The sequence below is a fragment of the Nilaparvata lugens genome, chromosome 4, assembly GCF_014356525.2.
Source record: "Nilaparvata lugens isolate BPH chromosome 4, ASM1435652v1, whole genome shotgun sequence".
Lineage (NCBI taxonomy): Eukaryota > Metazoa > Arthropoda > Insecta > Hemiptera > Delphacidae > Nilaparvata > Nilaparvata lugens.
The window spans coordinates 13,295,201-13,316,594 of record NC_052507.1 but is presented as its reverse complement, the minus strand read 5'-3'; the positions used below and the strand labels follow the sequence as shown (position 1 = coordinate 13,316,594).

General features: G+C 36.9%; 1 protein-coding gene across 1 annotated transcript; it reads right to left on the bottom strand.

Annotated features, from left to right (window-relative positions):
• Positions 1–18,906: 18,906 nt before the first annotated feature.
• LOC111050850 lies at positions 18,907–21,394 on the bottom strand. Its single transcript, XM_039426691.1, has 2 exons — positions 21,195–21,394; positions 18,907–20,692 (listed from the first exon to the last, which is right to left on the bottom strand). Exons 1-2 carry the CDS (start codon positions 21,286–21,288, stop codon positions 19,539–19,541), a joined length of 1,248 nt encoding a protein of 415 aa, XP_039282625.1. The 5' UTR covers positions 21,289–21,394; the 3' UTR covers positions 18,907–19,538.

Here is a 21,394-nt window from a genome sequence, read left to right as displayed (position 1 = left end):
TCGCTTTCTGAGTTCGATTATTTCTTAAGCCTGTCAATTATTGTGTCTGATACGTTCTATATCATCAAGAACCGATCGAATACGATCATTGGAATAATTGAATTAAGCTGGATATTGGAACAGGTCTAAGTGGATGTAGCGAGTGGGGTCAGATCGAGATATTTATTCTTTGTCCTTACCTGCTCATATATCAGCTTTTATCTGTTACCTACCTCGACTTAGGAGCGAATGCATCAATTGTACAGCAGAGGCAGCCATAGATCATATAAATTCCTACAATAGAGCTTAAAACCCGACAAGACTCTGTTCTCGAAATATATTCTGAACAATATTTGGTTCAAATACCGTATTTTAATCCTTCAGAACTTATTAGAGACGCAGTCCCGTAAATTATCTACATCGGGATTTTAACTCAAATTTAGTTTTATAGGCGTGCTCTATTGCTTGAATATTCAAATAATGTTCAAATAGTTCTGAGCTTGTGGGGGTCTAGTGCTGATAAAAACGTTCCTTCAAGAGGCGAATGGTTTTATGAGCAACAATCATGCCTCCAAAATAAGAATTTGTAGCCAGTCATAATCCATTCTAGAACCAGAATCAAAATCGTTCTCAGAATTTACAATCTGTTCAATAATTATTATTCGGAGCTGTCATCATCATAATGCATTTCAAACTCAAACGATCTTCTAGCGCTAGCCGACTTGGGGATAACAGGCTCTATCTAACGGCGAGCTCACTCTACAAAGAGATTCTCTTCAGCCTTGTCTGACAGTCCCAACCAATCGGAGGATAAAAAGGATTTATAATTCATAGCAGGATGATTATTGTAGAGAAGGGGCGACCCTTGCCGCCTCCTGAGACTCATTATCTTCATATCTACTAAACATCTATCATTCATGTATTCATAAAAACTATTGGTTTCTGATCTCTTCCACACTTCGGACTGAGCAATCCACCCTACTCTTTGTTATTGAGCTTCTGACTTCATTCAAAACCGATTCTATTCCATGATCAGTGTCCCTTAATAGTAAGTGTCCCCATCTTCCAAGCTTTGAACAGCAATGATTTCGAAAATTCGGTATACCTAACAAGCTGGGTTTTCGTGCTTAAATGCCGTCGTCGACCACGACAGTGAGGATCTCAGATTGGGGAGATTTCAATTTGTCTAAATATAAATAGCCTAACAGATTATGTCCAATTATGTTTTAATAGCGGAGGTGGAGTTACTTCTAGATGGCAATATGTTGATATTATTAGAATCTTTTTATTCTTGAATAAGAAACACAATAAATTAATAAAAAGTTATTTGATCAGCTGTTTTAGCACACTTGAAATTAGGACAATGTGAATGTCAACAATGTTCGTTTGTGCGTGAATTTCCGCATTTGACGACATTCATATTGTCCATATTTCAAGTGTGCTAAAATAGCTGATCAAATAACTTTTCATTATTTGTCTTTATTAAAGAATTAAACATTTTTAATAATATCAACACATTGCCATTTTAAAGTATAAAAAAGTATAAGCTCAACCTGCCCCATTAAAGCATAATTGAACATAATCTTTTAGGTTATGTAGACAAATTGAAATCCACCCAATCTGAGATTCTCTCCCAGTCGTGGTCGACGACGGCATTTACGCACAAACGAAAACCCAGCTTAAGGGGGCATACAGATTTATGCGCCACAAACACGCGCATTCCACATTTCATCAGCTGATGCTTATAGATAGTAGATACATATATTATCTGTATAGACAGTTCTTTAAAATTTTGTTGTGTTTAATAGATTCATCAGTTTCGAGAATCCAATATCATATGATCATTAAATTTATATGGTTTTTTGGATATTGATTTGAAATTGGTGTCGAAAACTCTACAATAGATTTGTAAATTTTGTCGTGTTGAATCAGTGATGGACACAGATTCTCCTACAATGCTATTAGTGTCATAACTTTGAGTATAAAGATTTCTCTCCGATAATTTATGTACTCGTTCAATGAATTCCAGTTGAAAATTGATTAGTTTATAAAGTGTATCTATCAACCTCTGTTCACAGCAATTCAATTAATTTTCAAAAAGATACATATATTTATTTCCAAGAATTGATGAAAAAACATTTTCAAACATATTAAATTAGAGTTTCATGGGAATAAGGTGAGGAATTGATTGATGTTCAAGAAAATATCGAACTTGGGAAGAAAATCTGTCATTTCTCGTCTCTCGTCTATTGACGAGTTGATATAAGAGTACATGTACATGGAAGGCTCATTACCGAAACATCTAATAGCAGGACCTGAGAGAGATTGTAGAAGAAGATCATAGAGGAAAAGAAGAGAGAGAAGAAAGAGAAGAGATGATTGTGGGAGGAGACGACGTGGATGAGCAGCCAGACAGCCGCAGTGAAGAGCTCCAGAGTGATCAAGCGTTGAGCCAGAAAAAGTTAAAAAAAAAACGCCTCGACAGAAGAATGTATTTTCCGTGATCTCCGATGATTGCAAACGCCAATTAGACAGTGGATACTGTTGAATTATAATCGGGGTCCATGCTACCGAGCAGGCATAAATAACAGCAATGAGCCAACGAAGAAGCGCCTCTACTCCTCCTCCTCCTCCTCCTCCTCCTCCTCCACCTCCTCCTCCTCCTCCTCCTCCTCCTCCTCCTCCTCCTCCTCCTCCTCCATCAGCAACCCCATTCCAGACACGGCGCTATTATAACTCTCGGCACACACGACAAATCGAGCGTTCGCCATTAAATTGTTATAGCCCAATTATTATTTTCTTTATTCATGAGAAGACACGCCCCGCTGCAATCTTTCTCTGCTTTTTCACCACGACGCTTCTCGTTCTCAACAGCGTTGATTTTCTGTCCTGCTCCAGAGGAATCCTTCATACTTCTCATCAGAGCTTTGTTACGCGTCATTGAACCAATAGATGTGTTCCCTGTACTGCTCATGGATGAGGAATTTTCTTTGAAGAAGTATGGACTGTTTGAAGGTACATAGATCTTTGGAATCAGTAGTCTTCTTTTCTGGTTATTTCAAATTTATAATTTCTTTCCATTTTCCACTATTTTGTACAATATTTTCCACCTCGACCTATAGAATTGTTCCTTTATTCATTATATGTCATAAGCCCATTATAAACTAGTAGTTCTGTGAACAGTAGACCTCACGCAGTATTCTCATCCACAAGTACCTGATTGAAACTATAGACCTTACAGGAAATACAGCAATCGACTGGCTTCTCCTCCTCCTCCTCCTCCTCCTCCTCCTCCTCCTCCTCCTCCTCCTCCTCCTCCTCCTCCTCCTCCTCCTCCTCCTCCTCCTCCTCCTCCTCCTCCTCCTCCTCCTCCTCCTCCTCCTCCTCCTCCTCCTCCTCCTCCTCCTCCTCCTCCTCCTCCTCCTCCTCCTCCTCCTCCTCCTCCTCCTCCTCCTCCTCCTCCTCCTCCTCCTCCTCCTCCTCCTCCTCCTCCTCCTCCTCCTCCTCCTCCTCCTCCTCCTCCTCCTCCTCCTCCTCCTCCTCCTCCTCCTCCTCCTCCTCCTCCTCCTCCTCCTCCTCCTCCTCCTCCTCCTCCTCCTCCTCCTCCTCCTCCTCCTCCTCCTCCTCCTCCTCCTCCTCCTCCTCCTCCTCCTCCTCCTCCTCCTCCTCCTCCTCCTCCTCCTCCTCCTCCTCCTCCTCCTCCTCCTCCTCCTCCTCCTCCTCCTCCTCCTCCTCCTCCTCCTCCTCCTCCTCCTCCTCCTCCTCCTCCTCCTCCTCCTCCTCCTCCTCCTCCTCCTCCTCCTCCTCCTCCTCCTCCTCCTCCTCCTCCTCCTCCTCCTCCTCCTCCTCCTCCTCCTCCTCCTCCTCCTCCTCCTCCTCCTCCTCCTCCTCCTCCTCCTCCTCCTCCTCCTCCTCCTCCTCCTCCTCCTCCTCCTCCTCCTCCTCCTCCTCCTCCTCCTCCTCCTCCTCCTCCTCCTCCTCCTCCTCCTCCTCCTCCTCCTCCTCCTCCTCCTCCTCCTCCTCCTCCTCCTCCTCCTCCTCCTCCTCCTCCTCCTCCTCCTCCTCCTCCTCCTCCTCCTCCTCCTCCTCCTCCTCCTCCTCCTCCTCCTCCTCCTCCTCCTCCTCCTCCTCCTCCTCCTCATCCACCTCTTCCACCAACTCCTCCACCTCCTTCTCCACCTCCTCCTCCTCCTCCATCAGCAACCCCATTCCAGACACGGCGCTATTATAACTCTCGGCACACACGACAAATCGAGCGTTCGCCATTAAATTGTTATAGCCCAATTATTATTTTCTTTATTCATGAGAAGACACGCCCCGCTGCAATCTTTCTATGCTTTTTCACCACGACGCTTCGCGTTCTCAACAGCGTTGATTTTCTGTCCTGCTTCAGAGGAATCCTTCATACTTCTGCTTTGTTACGCGTCATTGAACCAATAGATGTGTTCCCTGTACTTCTAACGAATGGGGAATTTCATTTGAAGAAGTATGGACTGTTTGAAGGTACATAGATCTTTGGAATCAGTACTCTTCTTCTCTGGTTATTTCAAATTTTTAATTTCTTTCCATTTTCAACTATTTTGTACAATATTTTCCACCTCGACCTATACAATTGTTCCTTTATTCATTATATGTCATAAGCCCATTATAAACTAGTAGTTCTGTGAACAGTAGACCTCACGCAGTATTCTCATCCACAAGTACCTGATTGAAACTATACCTTATGGAAATACAGCAATAGACTGGCTTCTCCACACATCTGTGTAATCACTTGTCAGCTGATTTATGATGAATAATTCTATAGTCTGATTTTTACTCCAATATTGGCGTATGAAGGAGGCTCCTTTTTCCTTTTATATTATCCTTGAAATACAAAATTTCCAAAAACCTTGTATATACATCGACGTGCAATTAAAAAAGGAACATACCTTTCAAATTTCATGAAAATCTATTACCGCGTTTCGCCGTAAATGCGCAACATAAAAAGATAAAAACATTTAAACTTTCAAACATTTAAACATTCAAACATTTAAACATTTAAACATTTAAACATTTAAACATTTAAACATTCAAACATTTAAACATTTAAAATTTAAACATTTAAAATTTAAACATTTAAAATTTAAACATTTAAACATTCAAACATTTAAACATTTAAACATTTAGAGAAATGCCAAACCTTCGACTTGAATCTGAGACCTCACTTCGCTCGGTCAAATAACATTAAGAGTCAGATCTTATTAAGCGAATTTCGATGGGCCACTACCCAAGAATGAATCGTTTGTATGGGAGGAGATGTCGTCGTATAACTCCATAATAATAAGAAGAACACATTGCTATTGTTAATACAACTATATTATTATTAAAAAGCAAATACACTCTACAATGTCAATATCCAGGTTTCATGGCAAAACCTACCAAATCCTGGTGAATGTTAATGGAGATATGACAGGGTTTACCATAAAATCTGGTTACTGATCATGTAAAGTGTTATTTCTAATATAGATAGATAGATAGATAAATGCCTTCTATTTACACTTTACAATTTCTAAAGTGATGTGGGCGAAATTGAGGCAATAAAAGCCCCCTCTTCCACTTAACCCACGATTATTAGTTATATTACATAAAATAATAATATACTATACAATTAAAGAAAAATTATGAATAAAAATTTCAATAAAACAACTGAACACCACACTACAAATTTAAAAAACATGGTTTTTTAGTAATTATCCGCCATCTTGAATTGAATTTTATTGAATTTCTTATTGTCGGGTCCTCATGGTATAAGGACCTTAAGTTTAAAATTTCAAGTCAATCGGTTGATTAGGAATGGAGTTATCGTGTTCACAGACATACACACATACACACACACACACCACACACACACACACACACACACACCACACACACACACACACACATACACACACACAGACCAATACCCAAAAATCATGTTTTTGGACTCAGGGGACCTTGAAACGTATAGAAAACTTGAAATTGGGGTACCTTAATTTTTTTTGGAAAGCAATACTTTCCTTACCTATGGTAGTAGGGCAAGGAAAGTAAAAATGAAGAAAAAGAAAAAAACTGAGAAAACTAAAAGCAAGAAATCTTAATAGTTAAAAATCTCATTTACTCATACAAACATTCACATAAACATACATACATACACACACACACACACACACACACACACCACACACACACACACACACACACACACACACACACACACACACACACACACACTCACACACACACACACACTCTCACACACACACACACTCACATCACAAATAAAATAACATCACACATCTCAAATAATATAGATAATAGTGGTATTGACAATATCAATGCATATTTCTTTTTATAAAAAATAATTCTTCCTACATTGAAGGTAATTTTACGATGAATGACGTAATTAGAGTGAAAAGAATACACATCCACAATGGGAATTTATTTTTCAATGCTAATAAATGTTCAGTTACATCACTGAATAACTCGTTTGAGGCGATTTAGCTTAAATTTAGCAGCTGCTTTGAGAGAGTGGCTTGATGTAAAGGAGCCAATGGTCTCGTCTGAGAACAAGACCAGCTCCAGACATACAGTTCGTATTGTGGTAATAAATCACAAAGATAATCTCTTCCTCAATATAAGAACGCTATCTACTGTTTGGATTATCTTTTTCCTGTGTACAGCAGCCCCTGTTTGCTGTTTGCCTGGTGCACACAAGCATTATGCTGTCGACACTGTTATAAAGCATCGAGTCCCTTCAAGGTAGATGGAGGCGTCTTGATATGCCCAGAGTAGACTACTTACAGTCTGCCTCATGTGTACAAGAAGCAACACCAACTTTTACCTTGATATTATACTATTCCATTTCTGGTGAAGATGGCTTCATCTAGTACTTATTGTAGATGTAATAGATAATGAATACGTCCTGATATGCCAGGCTCGACAACTTACAGTCTCCTCATGTGTACAAGAAGCCACACCAACTTTTACCTTGATATGATGCTTCACTTTTGGTAAAGATTCATCTATCAAGGTGCGTACAGATTTACGCGCCGCGAACATGAGCAATTCACTTTTAATCAGCTGATGCCAAGCTTTTTTTTTATATATATATATATATATATATAATATATATATATATATATATATATATATATATATATCTTATACCGTTTATGTAAAAATACAGGTATAGTCAGCTGATTAAAAGTGAATTGCTCATGTTCACTTTTAATCAGCTGATGCCAAGCTTTTTATATCTATATCTTATACCGTTTCTGTAAAAATACAGGTATAGTCAGCTGATTAAAAGTGAATTGCTCATGTTCGCGGCGCGTATATCTGTACGCACCTTAAGGTTTTCAGCACACAACAAATTAATTACACACTAAATAAATTTCTCTACTAGTTTGCAGAACGGGACTTTGTGGCGAATGTTATTCCAATATAACAATAGGAGCACACTGTTGCCGTTTTCATGCTGATTCTATTAAAAAGGCTTATGCTCTCCTTTTTGCTCTGGCACAATTAGTTCACAGCCTCTCTGTATTCTTCAAAATCTTGCAGCGTTGTACTCCGTAGAGCAATACTGCACTCTATAAGGTTTGCACCGACTATAGTAGTTATTGTAGATGCAACACTTCATAAATAGTATAAATCTACAAGCTAGTGAACGTTTTTGATTTCATAAATAATTAGCTCTGTTTATGCTTCCCAGGATTGTTCGCTTCAACCAAAGGTATTCATTTATTTATCAATAGAAAATTACAAATAATCTATAATATAATAAAAGAAAAACTGGCTTATACACGTACGGGAAAGGAAAATTATGTTTGACGCATCATCACGTCTGAACTACTGGACTGATTAACTTGTAATTTTGCATATAGATTCATAATTAACCGAGGATGGTTATAGGCCTATTTTCAATTATTCAAGATCCCAATACCCTTTCCAATATCAGTATAGGCCTAGTAGTACGATAGAAGAAAGTGAACTCATATGTTGTGTTGGAGTTATTCTCCTGAAATATATTTTTAAAATCCATGGCAGGCCTTTTATATTGTTTGAACACCACTGCGAAAGCAGTTGTTAAGTCTCATCTTAGTTAGTAATCTAACATTTCGTATTTGGATGTTTTATAAACACTTTAGCACTTTACAATCAAGATCTTTGATAAAAAGTTTCGATGTTATCTTATCGATCGATTCTATGCTACATAAAGTAATACATTGAATTGACATCATTCAGAAAAAACTCGAAACGATCAAAAAAGACGAGTGATCCATTAGATAGGGGTGTTCTTGTCTCTCGTCCTAGAAAGTAACTACGTGGGTGAAAATAAAAAATAAGTTAAAACGTTTCTAGTTGTGTGCTTCTGTCAAAAAGAAAGATGGAAGCAGCCAGTGTGAACGAGATAGAGTGAGAGGAAAATATAGTGAATGAGAAAGAGTGGGTGAAAAAGGAAGCAAGTTTGGTTTTCCGTGGATTCGTTTTTTCGACACTAATAGGGCAGTTTACATGCAAACAGCTCTGGTGTCTGAGATACCAATGCATCGTGTTACATCGGCCTCAATAACGTATATTTTCTATTGCTACCACCTTCCCACCTTCCGGTTTTAAATTCTTGTTCAAGCTTCAAACCGTCCTCTCCACAAGGAGATGCATCCACTATAGGAAAGCTTATTTGGATCAGTTGTGCTTTTACAGGTGTGGTACAGTGGTTAGTGGTTGGAAATCATTCTGTTAATTCAATGTAGAGTGAGAGTTCTGGATGAAAGTAAATGCATCAAATCAGGTAGTTTTCGAGTATATTCTTTAATATTTTGAACAGAAAATAAAATGGAAGAGATTTGAAAAATTCTTATCTAAGATCAGATCTTCTGGTAATAAACCTACTACCGTATCAAATGAATTACAACTGTGGTGCCCACAACGGGGGGGGGGGGGGAAGGATGCAGACTGCGTTCTTGAAATTCATGTCTCAGGGATCAAAATCGAATCTTGGGGGGCTGTGGGGCCCAAAAAAGGTTTAAAATGACTACTTACGATATTTTCTGTGAGGATAGAGTGGTGTTAGAAACTGATTTTTTTTTAATTTAGGGGGAGGTGGTGCCTCCTTGGCACCCCTGCTTAACACTTCATCTTTTACCCCTTCATATGACTAACGAGCTCCGTATATCAATGAGAAATTGGATTCTCTGGGTGTTTTTAGCGAAAAATTTACAGACCGAAAAATAGTTATTGGAAATCTCTATTTGAAGAATATTCTAGTTGATGCTTTGCAGCATAATTTACACTCTCCAGCTCAGCCAATGAGGTTGGCGTAGTCAAAACTCCAAGGCTAGTCAAACTCAAAACTCATTCCACTACTAATACTTATTATATAGCACACACTCTGTATAGAAATCTGCCTGGAAATCTACGTAATACCGAAGGTAAATCCAAATATATTTATAAAAAAATGTTAATGACTGGTTAAAGGAGATTGGGAGGACAAATAGAAGTGATAATTCATTCATTGTATAAATAAAGCAAATGTCGTGTAATGATAGTCCAAATTTTACTCTGAATGTTTACATCTTTTATACTTAAAATCCTTTAAACTTCAAATTTTCTCTGATATTAATACCTGGTTACCCAAGAATGTGATAGATGCAAGTATAGGGGCAGTCCGACGTTAGCCAATCATCGCCAAGACCCTCTTCCACACACAGGTTTTGCCCTTGTGGAGAGTTTTCATGAAGTTCTTTAAAATATAATGTTGTATTTTCTGGAGCTACGATATAATAGCAACTAGATTTAGTTATAATGATTAATTTTTTAGTTCAACTTTAAGTTTTATTCATGATTGTTTGGTTACAGAAGATGTAACGTTGTTGTATAATATGAATATTTGTACCCTGAAATCATGATAATAAAACTAATTTGATTTGATTTGAGTGTTTAAACATAATGGAGCGACAAAGGTTGAGTGCATCAGAAAACGCAGCTGATAATATTGCATGCATTCAAATGTGGCAGCACATTTTGGAGCGGCAAAGGTAGGGTAGGAGGTAGGAGAATGAGGAGACATTAGATACATGCATTATCTGAAGTTAAATAGTAACATTCCCAGCTACCTTTTATGATACACTCTACCTTCGCGGTCGACTATTCTCGTATTGAGTCATAATCCGAAGAATGAAAAAAAGGAAATAGTCACTCACATTTACTAAAGTTACAGTAGCAAGCTACAACTGTCTACAGATGGAGAGCTTATTCAGATGGAGATGATAGAAATAAGAAATTGTTTACACACTATTGGTTATTATGCTACTATTAGTAGCATACAAAAACTTTTTCAAATATATTTTTAAAAAACACATTTTTTATAATATGTAAGAAATCAAATGTATAACTATTTTAAACTACCCAATACATACGTACGATTAGTGATAGCAGAGAATAGCCATATATTGGTTATTCTAAATTGAACAATCCAGATAAACAATATAGTTTGTTCATTCTATGGCTAAGTTAGTGGCTAGTAGGATACTGCATATAGCTTGTACTGCAACTGGATCTTCAGATAGCACAGCAAGTAGATGAGTTGTTCACCGCGAGATGGCAGCAGCGACTGGAATCCACTGAAATCTTCACATTCTCTTATGCCCATTACCTCAAAATAGAATAAATCTACATCTTGTATCATCAAGGTACAGGATCATTACAGGATTATTCTCCACCAACATCTTTATCACAAATAAAGAAAAATTTCCTATTCATGTAACTAAGCTCAAAGAAAGGTTTTCATGTAGGCTGTATTGAGAATTCTGAGTGGAAACATACCTATAACTGATAAAGATGACCGCTAGTGCAATAAAAGAGCAGATACTGGAAGAATTCGGGAGCAATGATAATGAAATTGGATAAACAATTATTCAAAGAATGATAATTGGCAAATTGTGCGAAATTTAAATCTCTCCATGCAAGCATGTATGACTGCTGGATTCAAATTGACAAAACTCTGCACCAAAATGTATTATATCCAGCAGTCGTACATGCTTACGAGGAAAGATTGAAATTTTGCACAATTTGGCAACACCGATATTTTGCCCAAATTTCAACTTGGCATTGCCCAAATCTCAACTATTGAGGATATCCTAAACTTTTAAACGAGCAATTTCTGTTCAAATGTTTAGATGTTTAGATGTTTATATGTTTGTATTTCACCGGATCTCAAAAACGGCTCTAACGATTCTCACTAAATTCAGAGCATAGTAGGTTTATAATATAAAAATTCGATTGCACTAAGTCTCATTCCTGGGAAAACTCGCTGGAGGACATTAAAAGGATAATTATTATTCATCCTTGGAAAAACAGCTGATAATAATATTATTTCGTCGTCTGTTGATGATGGAAAGTGAGTGAGCGAGTTCATGTGTGTAGGACTGTGTCAAAATTATGACTCAGCTGTTGAACTTTTGTAATCATTCAATCAGGTACTTAGTGCCGGTTGCAAAAAAGCCGGGTTATTTTCAATCCTGATTTATCCAGTAGATCCATCTTTTTGAAATGGTCTTCTCTGATTTGGTTCACGTGAAATTAATCAGGATTAAAATTTAACCGGTTTTTGTACAACCGGGCCTTTGTGAGGGAAATTTTTGCATTCCTCTGGGAATTAATCTCAATTTAATGTGATTAGATAGGACATTTCTGTATGAACTATGAATGTTATTATAATTTCTTCTTTCATAATAAATTGTTTATGCTTTTGTAGGCTACTCCAGAGTGAAGATCGGTCCCCGATATTCGAATTATAATTGTTGAGAGAGATATGATTGTACGACTGAGGCTTGGTTTCAAGGAAGCTCATTAAATCTCATGGACCATAAAAACTATATCAAATCCGGATGGATATGGTCTGGTTTAATGATCTATTAAATTCAATAAGTGTCCCAGAAACGGGCTTCAGCGTGTGAAATGTGCAAACTCTGAGCTCCTGACATAGAGCAAGTTCATTTATCTATTTACTCATTCATGAGATAAACAATTACAATATCGGAATGAAAAACAGGCACTAGCTCAAAACTTCTTCTGTCCTAATGAATGATCTATTAGATTCAATAAGTGTCCCAGAAACGGGCTTCAGCGTGTGATATGTGCAAACTCTGAGCTCCTGACATAGAGCAAGTTTATTTATCTATTTATTTATTCATTAGATAAATAATTACAATATCGGAATAAGAAAAAACAGGCACTAGCTCAAAACTTCTTCTGTTCCTAATGAATGATCTGGTTTAATGATCTATTAGATTCAATAAGTGTCCCAGAAACGGGCCTCAGTGTGTGATATGTGCAAACTCCAACTTCCTGACACAGAGCACGTTTATAATGAATAGCTTGATGCTCTTTTCTACTAGGAGAACACTCAGCCAGTGGTGGTCGAAGGTAAGTAACAAGCCAGTGCTTGTATGAGAACAGAACATCGGTGCAGGGCTGCTAAAACTAGCAGTACAGGCTTTCCTTAATACAGGAGGCAAGCTCGTTATCTCTTCCAAACAGAGAAGCGGTTATCTGTTGATCTAATAACGCTGCTCTGGAGCAAAGGGCTGCAAAGGAGCGAACGAGCAAAGGATTGGAAGAGTAAAGGAGTAAAAGAGCAAAGGAGCCGGCCTATTCATGAGAGGCCTTATCAGTCTGCAGATCGACTGTACAGCGAGGAATAAGGCCTTCTCTAGAGTGCAGCAGGGCCTCATTAAGCGGTCACATGATAAGCACACTTAGCGGATGAATGGCAATCGAACAGCACAACATGATATCCTAGTAGTGCATGGACCACCCGATAAATTATCGTAATATTTGTGCACGATCGGTGGCAGCCGTGCTAGCAACAATTACCACGTGATCTCCATTCCAGGTCTCGTTAGCAGTGAGGGGAACACGGTACTTTGACCATAGAGGAAAGATTACTTGAGTCTCTGCACTGACATAAACTCACCTACTTGTTACTTACGGTGCGTACAGATATACGCGCCGCGAACATGAGCAATTCACTTTTAATCAGCTGATGCCAAGCTTTTTATATATGTATCTTAACGTTTCTGTAAAAATACAGATATAGTCAGCTGACTAAAAGTGAATAGCTCATGTTCGCGGCGCGTATATCTGTACGCACCTTTATACTCTATACTCGCTATCTTCCACTTGTAGCACACTCTCGATTCAAGATCTGGATCGAAGATTCTTCCATTGTTATCTTATCTCATTTCTAGCTGTGCAGTGCTGGATCTCGGCTTCTGCCAACTAGACTTCGCTTGTATGACAGTTTTCTCAACATCGACATGTATGTTGTGTATGAGTGCAGTAGTTACAGTAGTTTACTATAGTGAGTTACTACAGTAGTTACTATAGTGAGGTCCACGTTATAATGGCAGTATTTGATTAACATTGGTGTTGTTATAGTGAGGTCCACGTTATAATGGCAGTGTTTGATTAGCAATGGTATTTCTATTCTTGTCTATCATTCAACAAAGCGGATAGCGCTATCTCTTTCTTGCTTTGTTCTGTTGCCAGATCGTCTTTTAACAATGTACAATTAATAATCTTTTAACAAAATATTCTATCTTAATTATGAAAATTCATTATGAAATTACTGAAAAATATAATTTCTTGCTAAATAAAATATAATTGATTATTTTAAACGAGAATAAACAGTAGTTAGTATTACATCAATAAACCTACCGTATCAGCTACCGTCTATAGAAGGCATTGACAAGACAGAGGTTCGGCAACGTTGTTCTCTTATCGTTCTCCACTGCCATTTTAACGTGGACTTCACTATAGTTACGTGAGGTCCACGTTACAATGGAAGTATTCTATTAACATTGTTGATGCTATCCTTGTCTATCATTTGACAAAGCAGATAGCGCTGTCCTTTTCTAGCTCCGCAACGTTGCCAAATCGTTTATAACTATGTTTAAATATGATTGTTTAAAAAATATTTTATCTCAATTGTGAAACATTATTATTGAATCATTGAAAAGTAGATTTTCTTGACGAATAAAATTTAATCGATTATTTTAATCGAGAATGAACAGTTAATATTACATCGGATATACTGGTATCAGCCATCTTTTATAGAAGGCAGTACAAGGCGGAGAATCGGCAATGTGGACTTAACTATAGCTGTGCAATACTGGAACTTGCCTTCTGCCAACTAGCCTTCGCTTGTATGACAGCGTTTATAAATTTCATTAAATTTTTGTTCATTACTCTCTTGGAAAGAAGTTGAATCGAAAATATTATCATAGCCACCTTCATATTATTTAGGCTATGATATTATTCAATAACACAATTACCAATCAACCTTTATGGAATGAAATGACACATATATTTGTGGTCGAGAACATTTTCGTAGACTAAAGATACTTTTCGTGTATTTTCAAAGATATTGTGGTTCCTGATCTTCATTAACGAGCTGTAGCTTAGATACTTGATGTCGTGAAGCTTTAACTTCTTGAGACCCTCAATAATGGAAAATTGAAGCAGACGAGTTTTGTCACTACCTCCGTAAAAAAAGCCATAGTGAATTCTGGTGACGTCAGCACAGGTAGGGCTCCTAAATCAATAAAAATTTGTTGATTTCAGCTGATCTATACTGTATTAACTAGTGTTTTATTGGTGTAGGGGACCTACCTGTGCTGACGTTACCATCAACCACCTGTCTCGTACTATGGCTTTGTTTACGGAGGTAGTGGTTTTGTCCGATTGATCAAAATCTTTTAAATAATGGTTGACTTCGTATTTTATCAGGACTTATCTTGGACCAGATACAGAATATATCTGGTCTTAGGGACTTATACATGTATACTCTACAGTACTAGTAGTTCTGTGAACAGTAGACCTCGCGATCAGTGAGTTACATTGACCTGTTGTTATGTTTTCTCAAAAATTAATAAATAATTTATCAATTAAAAATGTCTAGAAAAAATCCTAAATAAACATAGAGCTTTCTGTCCTATATCGTACCGTGACGTGTCGTCCCGGAATGTGAGTGTGAGCGCTGTTATCAGGTCTGGCTGCAACTGTCTACAACGTTCATGGAAAAATACAATTTTCAAGATGTTCCATGTTTTTGAACGAGTAGTATTATAGTCAACTGTCTACTAACGTTAATGGAAAGATAAATTTTCAAGATGTTCGATGTTTTTGAACGGGTAGTATTATAGTCCACTAGACAGCTGATTTTATGATGAATAATTCTATAGTCTGATTTTTACGGTAATATTGGCGCATGAAGGAGGCTCCTTTTTCCTTTTATATTATCCTTGAAATACAAAATTTTCAAAAACCTTCTATATACGTCGACGCGCAATTTAAAAAGGAACATACCTGTCAAATTTCATGAAAATCTATTACAGCGTTTCGCCGTAAATGCGCAACATAAAAACATATAAACATTTAAACATTAAGAGAAATGCCAAACCGTCGACTTGAATCTTAGACCTCAGTTCGCTCGGTCAATAAAGTTTCTTACAGCTAAGGTTCTAATGATTTCAGAAACCTCGAAGTATAAAAAAGTTCATAGTTATTGATATTAGAGTCTTGAAAAAATATGTGATAAAAATTAATTTCAACTATCCAAGAAAATATATGTCATTACGTATTCGAATTATGCTAGAAAATATATTATTATAATTATATTGTATTCGAATAGAAAAAAAGTTGCTTTTTTTAATAAAATACAGTATCCGTTTTGAACTATTTTCGATGACACTACAGTCTAACAATTTTTTAATGTTAATTATTAAAAGCTAGTACTCACAGATAGTGAAATAGATGAGTAAAATACAGTGAATTCCTATTCCTTATTTCATGATAGTAACCAGAAAAATATCGACGAAAAAATTGCATTTGATTATAAAACGGATATGATACAATTTTGTGTTATTTGAAGGAGTAGCTGTGAGGTGAGACAGTTGGACATAGTTGATGCTCCCCTTTCGATGCCCGTTTCCGCCCTAGTTCAGTCCAGCTATAAATTGGGGCGTGAAACCCGAGATAAGTCCGTCGAGGATTATGCCAGCATCCGAATCTTTCTATACGACTCCTTTTCTTATCCCCGTAGAGGCTAGTTCGCAAAGCTATCCTCCTTCACAAATTTCACCCAAAACAAAAGCAAAGGCTCTGTAGTGTACTTATCTAGGGTCTTACGACTCGTATAAATAGTACTTGAAACAAATCTTAGCTCCGATCATGAGTGATTCAGATGTTTGTTCTCTTACTGAATAAGTTTGATTATTGGGTACTCAGCTCTCCCTTCAATAATTCCAATATAAAAGTCAAGATCACTTTCGAATAAATTCAGTTGCTTCCACCAGTATGAATGTCTTCTAGTACAGAATGCTGATTTTCACGAGCATGTTCAAAAGACTTCTAAAAATTCTAACATCTATTCTCTTTTGCAATCAAAACTGTTCATTGGTCTTGAAAACTTCATTTACTTCAATAACTTGATATGGAAGAAACTTATGAAGTAAAAATTACTTCTTCACTTATTAATTGGCATGTTATTAATTAAGGGCCGGTTTCCGAGCTCAGGATTTAGCAAAGTTCTAGACTTTGAAAAGCTGGAGTCAGAAAATTGGCTTCCCGAAACGGAGCGTAGTAGTAGCTTTTATAGTAATCTTTATTTCCCCATAATTGAAAAAGTTTTCCTTTGACGAAATGAAACATTCCTGAATAATTCAAAATAGCTGAAACTTTACACTATTTTCTGTTTATTTCATTTTATTTTGTGTTCAATTTTCTAGTTTTCCGAAATTTAATTTAATTTTTGGACTGCGACTACGCCAGCTGTTTAAAGTCCAGAACTTTGCCAAGTCCCGAGCTCGGAAACCGGCATAGCCACCTCTAATACAGAGGTGGCTATTAGGTGGCTATGTATTAGAGGTGGCTATGAAACCGGCCTTAAATGGTATAGTATAATTTGTTGAATTCGATGAAAGAGAACCTATTCAAGAATTTAAATAAAATTATACATACAGTAATCATTTTTCTCGCCTCTCTTATCCTTGGATCTCAATGTGACTTATCCATGAACTACTAAATTACGATGTCAACAAAGTTTTAGAAAGAAGTGATATACTAGCGAGAGGCTAGTTGCGAATTTTAGGCTTCTCCGAGTAGTTGAAACAGAGATTTACTTCGATTTCAATTTCAATCATTGATGCTATTTGACAATATTCACGACTTATCTGTATTTTTGAAAGCTTGGAAAGCGGTTTGAGCAAATGAAAGATATGCATTAGAATAAAAGGAAGTCAAATAAAAGCTGGGACGTCTATCATAAAATATGATCACATAATTATATCAAAGTCTAATATCGATTCTAGAAATTTCAAAACTCCGTCCTTGAAAGTTTTCTTGGATAAAGTTAGCACATATGTGACGGAATCAAAGCCTTGATTAACGGGAGAGCTTTTCACAGCATTAGTGTGCGAGGTGGCAGGCAGGTCCCGGGGGAGATTTTCTTCCGGAAAAGCGCTTTTCCGGGAGATCAGAAAGTGCTTTCCAGATCTATTTTGTGTCGATTTGGCACAGGTGACGCGACCATTCGCTGCCAGTAGCCTATAATCCCCGTGCCAATTCCGGCACCTTTTGACAGTTACTTGAGATTATCCTCGTATTGAAGTGATTTAGAAATATCCTCTCCTGGCAACGACTCCACTACCGGGCAAAAAACTTTTATCTGTTCCTAATCTTAATCCTAATGTTCATCTCAAAATTTTCACTCAATTTGAACCAATCACCCCCTTGACCATATTCTAACTAACCTCTATCAATTGTATCATAATCTTCAAATCAATCAGTTCAAATTTTATTGATTCATATCATAGAGAAACAAAACAATAGCGTAAATAGATATCCCATGGTATAAAGCGTTTATGTCGCAACTTTTACTGTTAACTCGAGCCGATTACTGTCGATTTTTGTAGATTTTTACTGTTTTGGCCAGGTTAGAGTGTATAAACGGCACAATATGAGAGACTACCAGCATCACACATGAAATAAACGCCCTATAACATGGGATATCTACTTATGTTATTGTGTCATATGTAGCACCATACTGTATATCATTCTTTTATCTGTTAAGGAACTTTTCCCAATGTAATTTCGCAGATTCTTGCACCATGGATTTGTAGAATAGTATTATCATAGAGAAAGAATAGCGTAAGTAGATATCCTATGTATAGGGCGTTTATGTCGCAACTTTTACTGTTATCTCAAGCTGATAGTCCACGTAGTTCTTTCCCGTGAAGCTTTATGACGTTGGTGGTCTCTCATATTGTGCCGTTCATACACTCTTACCCGGTCAAAACCGTAAAAATCAACAATAATCGGCTTGAGATAACAGTTAAAGTTGAACGCCCTATAAATACATAAACGCCCTATACCATGGGATATCTACTTATGCTATTGTTTCTCTATGGTATTATTATATAGAACAGTACTTATTTCATGGTTTTCTCAACCAAAGCATCAGTAAATTTCATGTTATTTATAGTAAACACTACAGAGATTATGCTCCAAGCTCAATCAATTAAGCCTCATCAGCTACTGAGGAGACAGAACTACGGGTGATTAAGATACTCAAAATGGAATTTGTGTGAAGATTTTTTAGAAAGATTGCATTGAAGATCTTGTTATATTTTAAAAAAATCTGTTTTATCCTTGATGCTCTAGTCTAAGTTGAATATTCAAAATAATCTAAATAAACTGTAATTGTGTATAAGACAGTATGTATTGTCCAACATTCTTTTTCCTTATTCCTAATACTTTAGGCTACTATTTATTAAGCCCGGGCCACACTATCGTATCATGCAGTGTTCCGATCCTACTCATTTTTGATCCTACTTCAATCTATCAATAATCAATCATTTTATTCAATTCAACACTGATTATGTCCGATATACTTATCCGATACTATGTCCGATAGATGGGTATACTTATGCCCGATATTTCTGTGGGGTGGAGGGATAGTGGTGGGACAGATCACGTAAAAGACATGTGTGGCATGCACCGTTCTAGGCCATTGTCATCCCTGATCGGATCGGAGTGGGACAGGAACGGTGCATGATAAGTGGCCCGGGATTTACTAATTCTCCTTCATGATTGAGAGCAGTAATACAGATTTTCAGGCCAAGTGATTTTCCAATTTCCTCCACATAATGATAAGCGGTATAACTTCAAAGTAATAATTACTGATAATTTCAAATATACTGTAATTCCTTTTTCTCAAGTTCCATTGTAGAGTAAGACACTAATTGATATCATCCTCAAACTTTTTGCCATATTAGCTGAACCACGCAATTCTCCAATTGGAAAAATGTTTCATTATTTTCAAAATAGATTCAAAAATTTCCTCTCTGACAATCAAGCTACCATTTATTCTCATAACATTTTTCTCGGTACATCGGTCTGCCTATAACAGCATTGACTTAGAAACAAAAATTACTTATTAGAATAGTACGTCCTCAAACTATATTGACAGATTATCATACTTCATACTGATCACTGCCAAATATGCTTTTGTAGTCATTCGAATTGTCAATGGAAATTGATTTTATAACATATTGTTTCCTTCCTGAGGCCAATAATGGTTCAAGTTGAACTGACAGTGGTACATAAACTTTAAGAAACATCGGCTTCAACCCAATGTCATCTTCACAGTGAGAGCTTGTTGTTTGTCTATGCTTATCCACTGTTGGCTCAGATGGGACAGGATCCAGAATTTGATCATCGGGAACCTTACAAGTATTTCTGGTTGAGTGTGTTTTTTCTGTAATTTCTTCAGTGCTCGTTTCACAGTTTTTATTCTCAAAAGTTTGAATTTTTCTAGTTGAATGTGTTGGACCATCACATCCTTCATTGTTAATCGTAGTGGTAGATGGTGCTACTGTTGACTTGTTGTGGCAATCTATTTTGTTAATCAAATCGAACAGTTTTGCACGAGTTTTGAAAATGTTATTATTGATGACCGATGTAAGGTTGCCGTCTTTTGATTGGATCACCACGTACAAAGGATCCAACTGAGTGTTGTTATTGGTTGCATCTAAAACCATGAGTACATGCCCGTCATCTAAGCTGGTATTATTTGAGACCAAGCTGGTATTTTTTGTAATCAAGCTGGTATTTTTTGTAATTGAACTGGTATCATCTGTGATGAAGCTGGTATCATCTGTTGTCATCTCTCGACCAGCCTTAGAATCAGAAAAAATTCTAGGAGATTGGAAGGATTTTGTCTTTTTCCTACTAACCGAATTCAGTTTACCTTCCGATTTCTTGGAGGCTTTACTCTTGTTTCGTATTTTGGGTATCTTTTCAAAATATCCAGCCGGGTTACCAACGATTTCATCCGATGGTCCAATTGTATCTCGAGACTCATAACTTCCGCTGATATATTTTGAGTCATCCATTATTTTTACTGGGTTCAAATCATCGATTTCCTCATTTTCCAATGTTTCATCATTTGTGAGCTCTGTTAGTCCTTTTTCTGTAGAGCTGACGCTTGCTCGATTGAAAACTTTTAATCCTAGAATGTTACGCAGTAAATCCTGTCCAATAAACTCGCTGTTTTGCTGAAGCAGACGGGTCAACGAAGTGTTTGCTGAGTTTTCATCTTCTGGGTCAAGTTCTTCGTGATTTTTACCTTGAAAAAAGTGAAATACATATCAAAATGTAGGTGTTTATACATGAAGTGATACCCTAGTGCAGAGGAGTGATTTTTGAAGCGGGAAGTTTGATATTAAGTTTGATTTTGAATCGTGGGATACAACTTATCCAGTTTACATTGAGAGTAAACAAATTCAGCTAATTCTCACCGTCTTTTGGAGAGTAGAATTTGAAGATTATCTGTGTAATAAGATAAATTACTGTGATATTGAATTGATGATCACCTTCATCAGTAGAGATATGAAGCTAGAATAATGCAAAATAAATAATCCTTTGTTGGCATAAGTCTCTCTTAAACAAAATAAACTATCTTAATGATGTATGTAAACCACAAAATATGGAGACTATTTTCTAGCATGATTTGGAAGACTTATAAGTTTTCTTAAGAGGCAAACTATTGCACTACCTTCTAAGTAAAACTCTACAATAAGTTTTGTTTATAAAATATAATTACTTATTAATCAACTTAGAAAACTTACTTGAAAGATTATTTTCTTGTGAAAATGGAAACGAGGATACGCATCTTAGCAGTAAACAATTTATTATCAAGCTTGTAAGAAAATGACATTTCATAATTTATTTTAAAAAAGTCACAGTATAATTTCTTTAGTTCACATCACAAGTAGGAAAAAAACTCTCAATATAAATTGGGTTAAGATTCTAATATTTCTTGTATTTT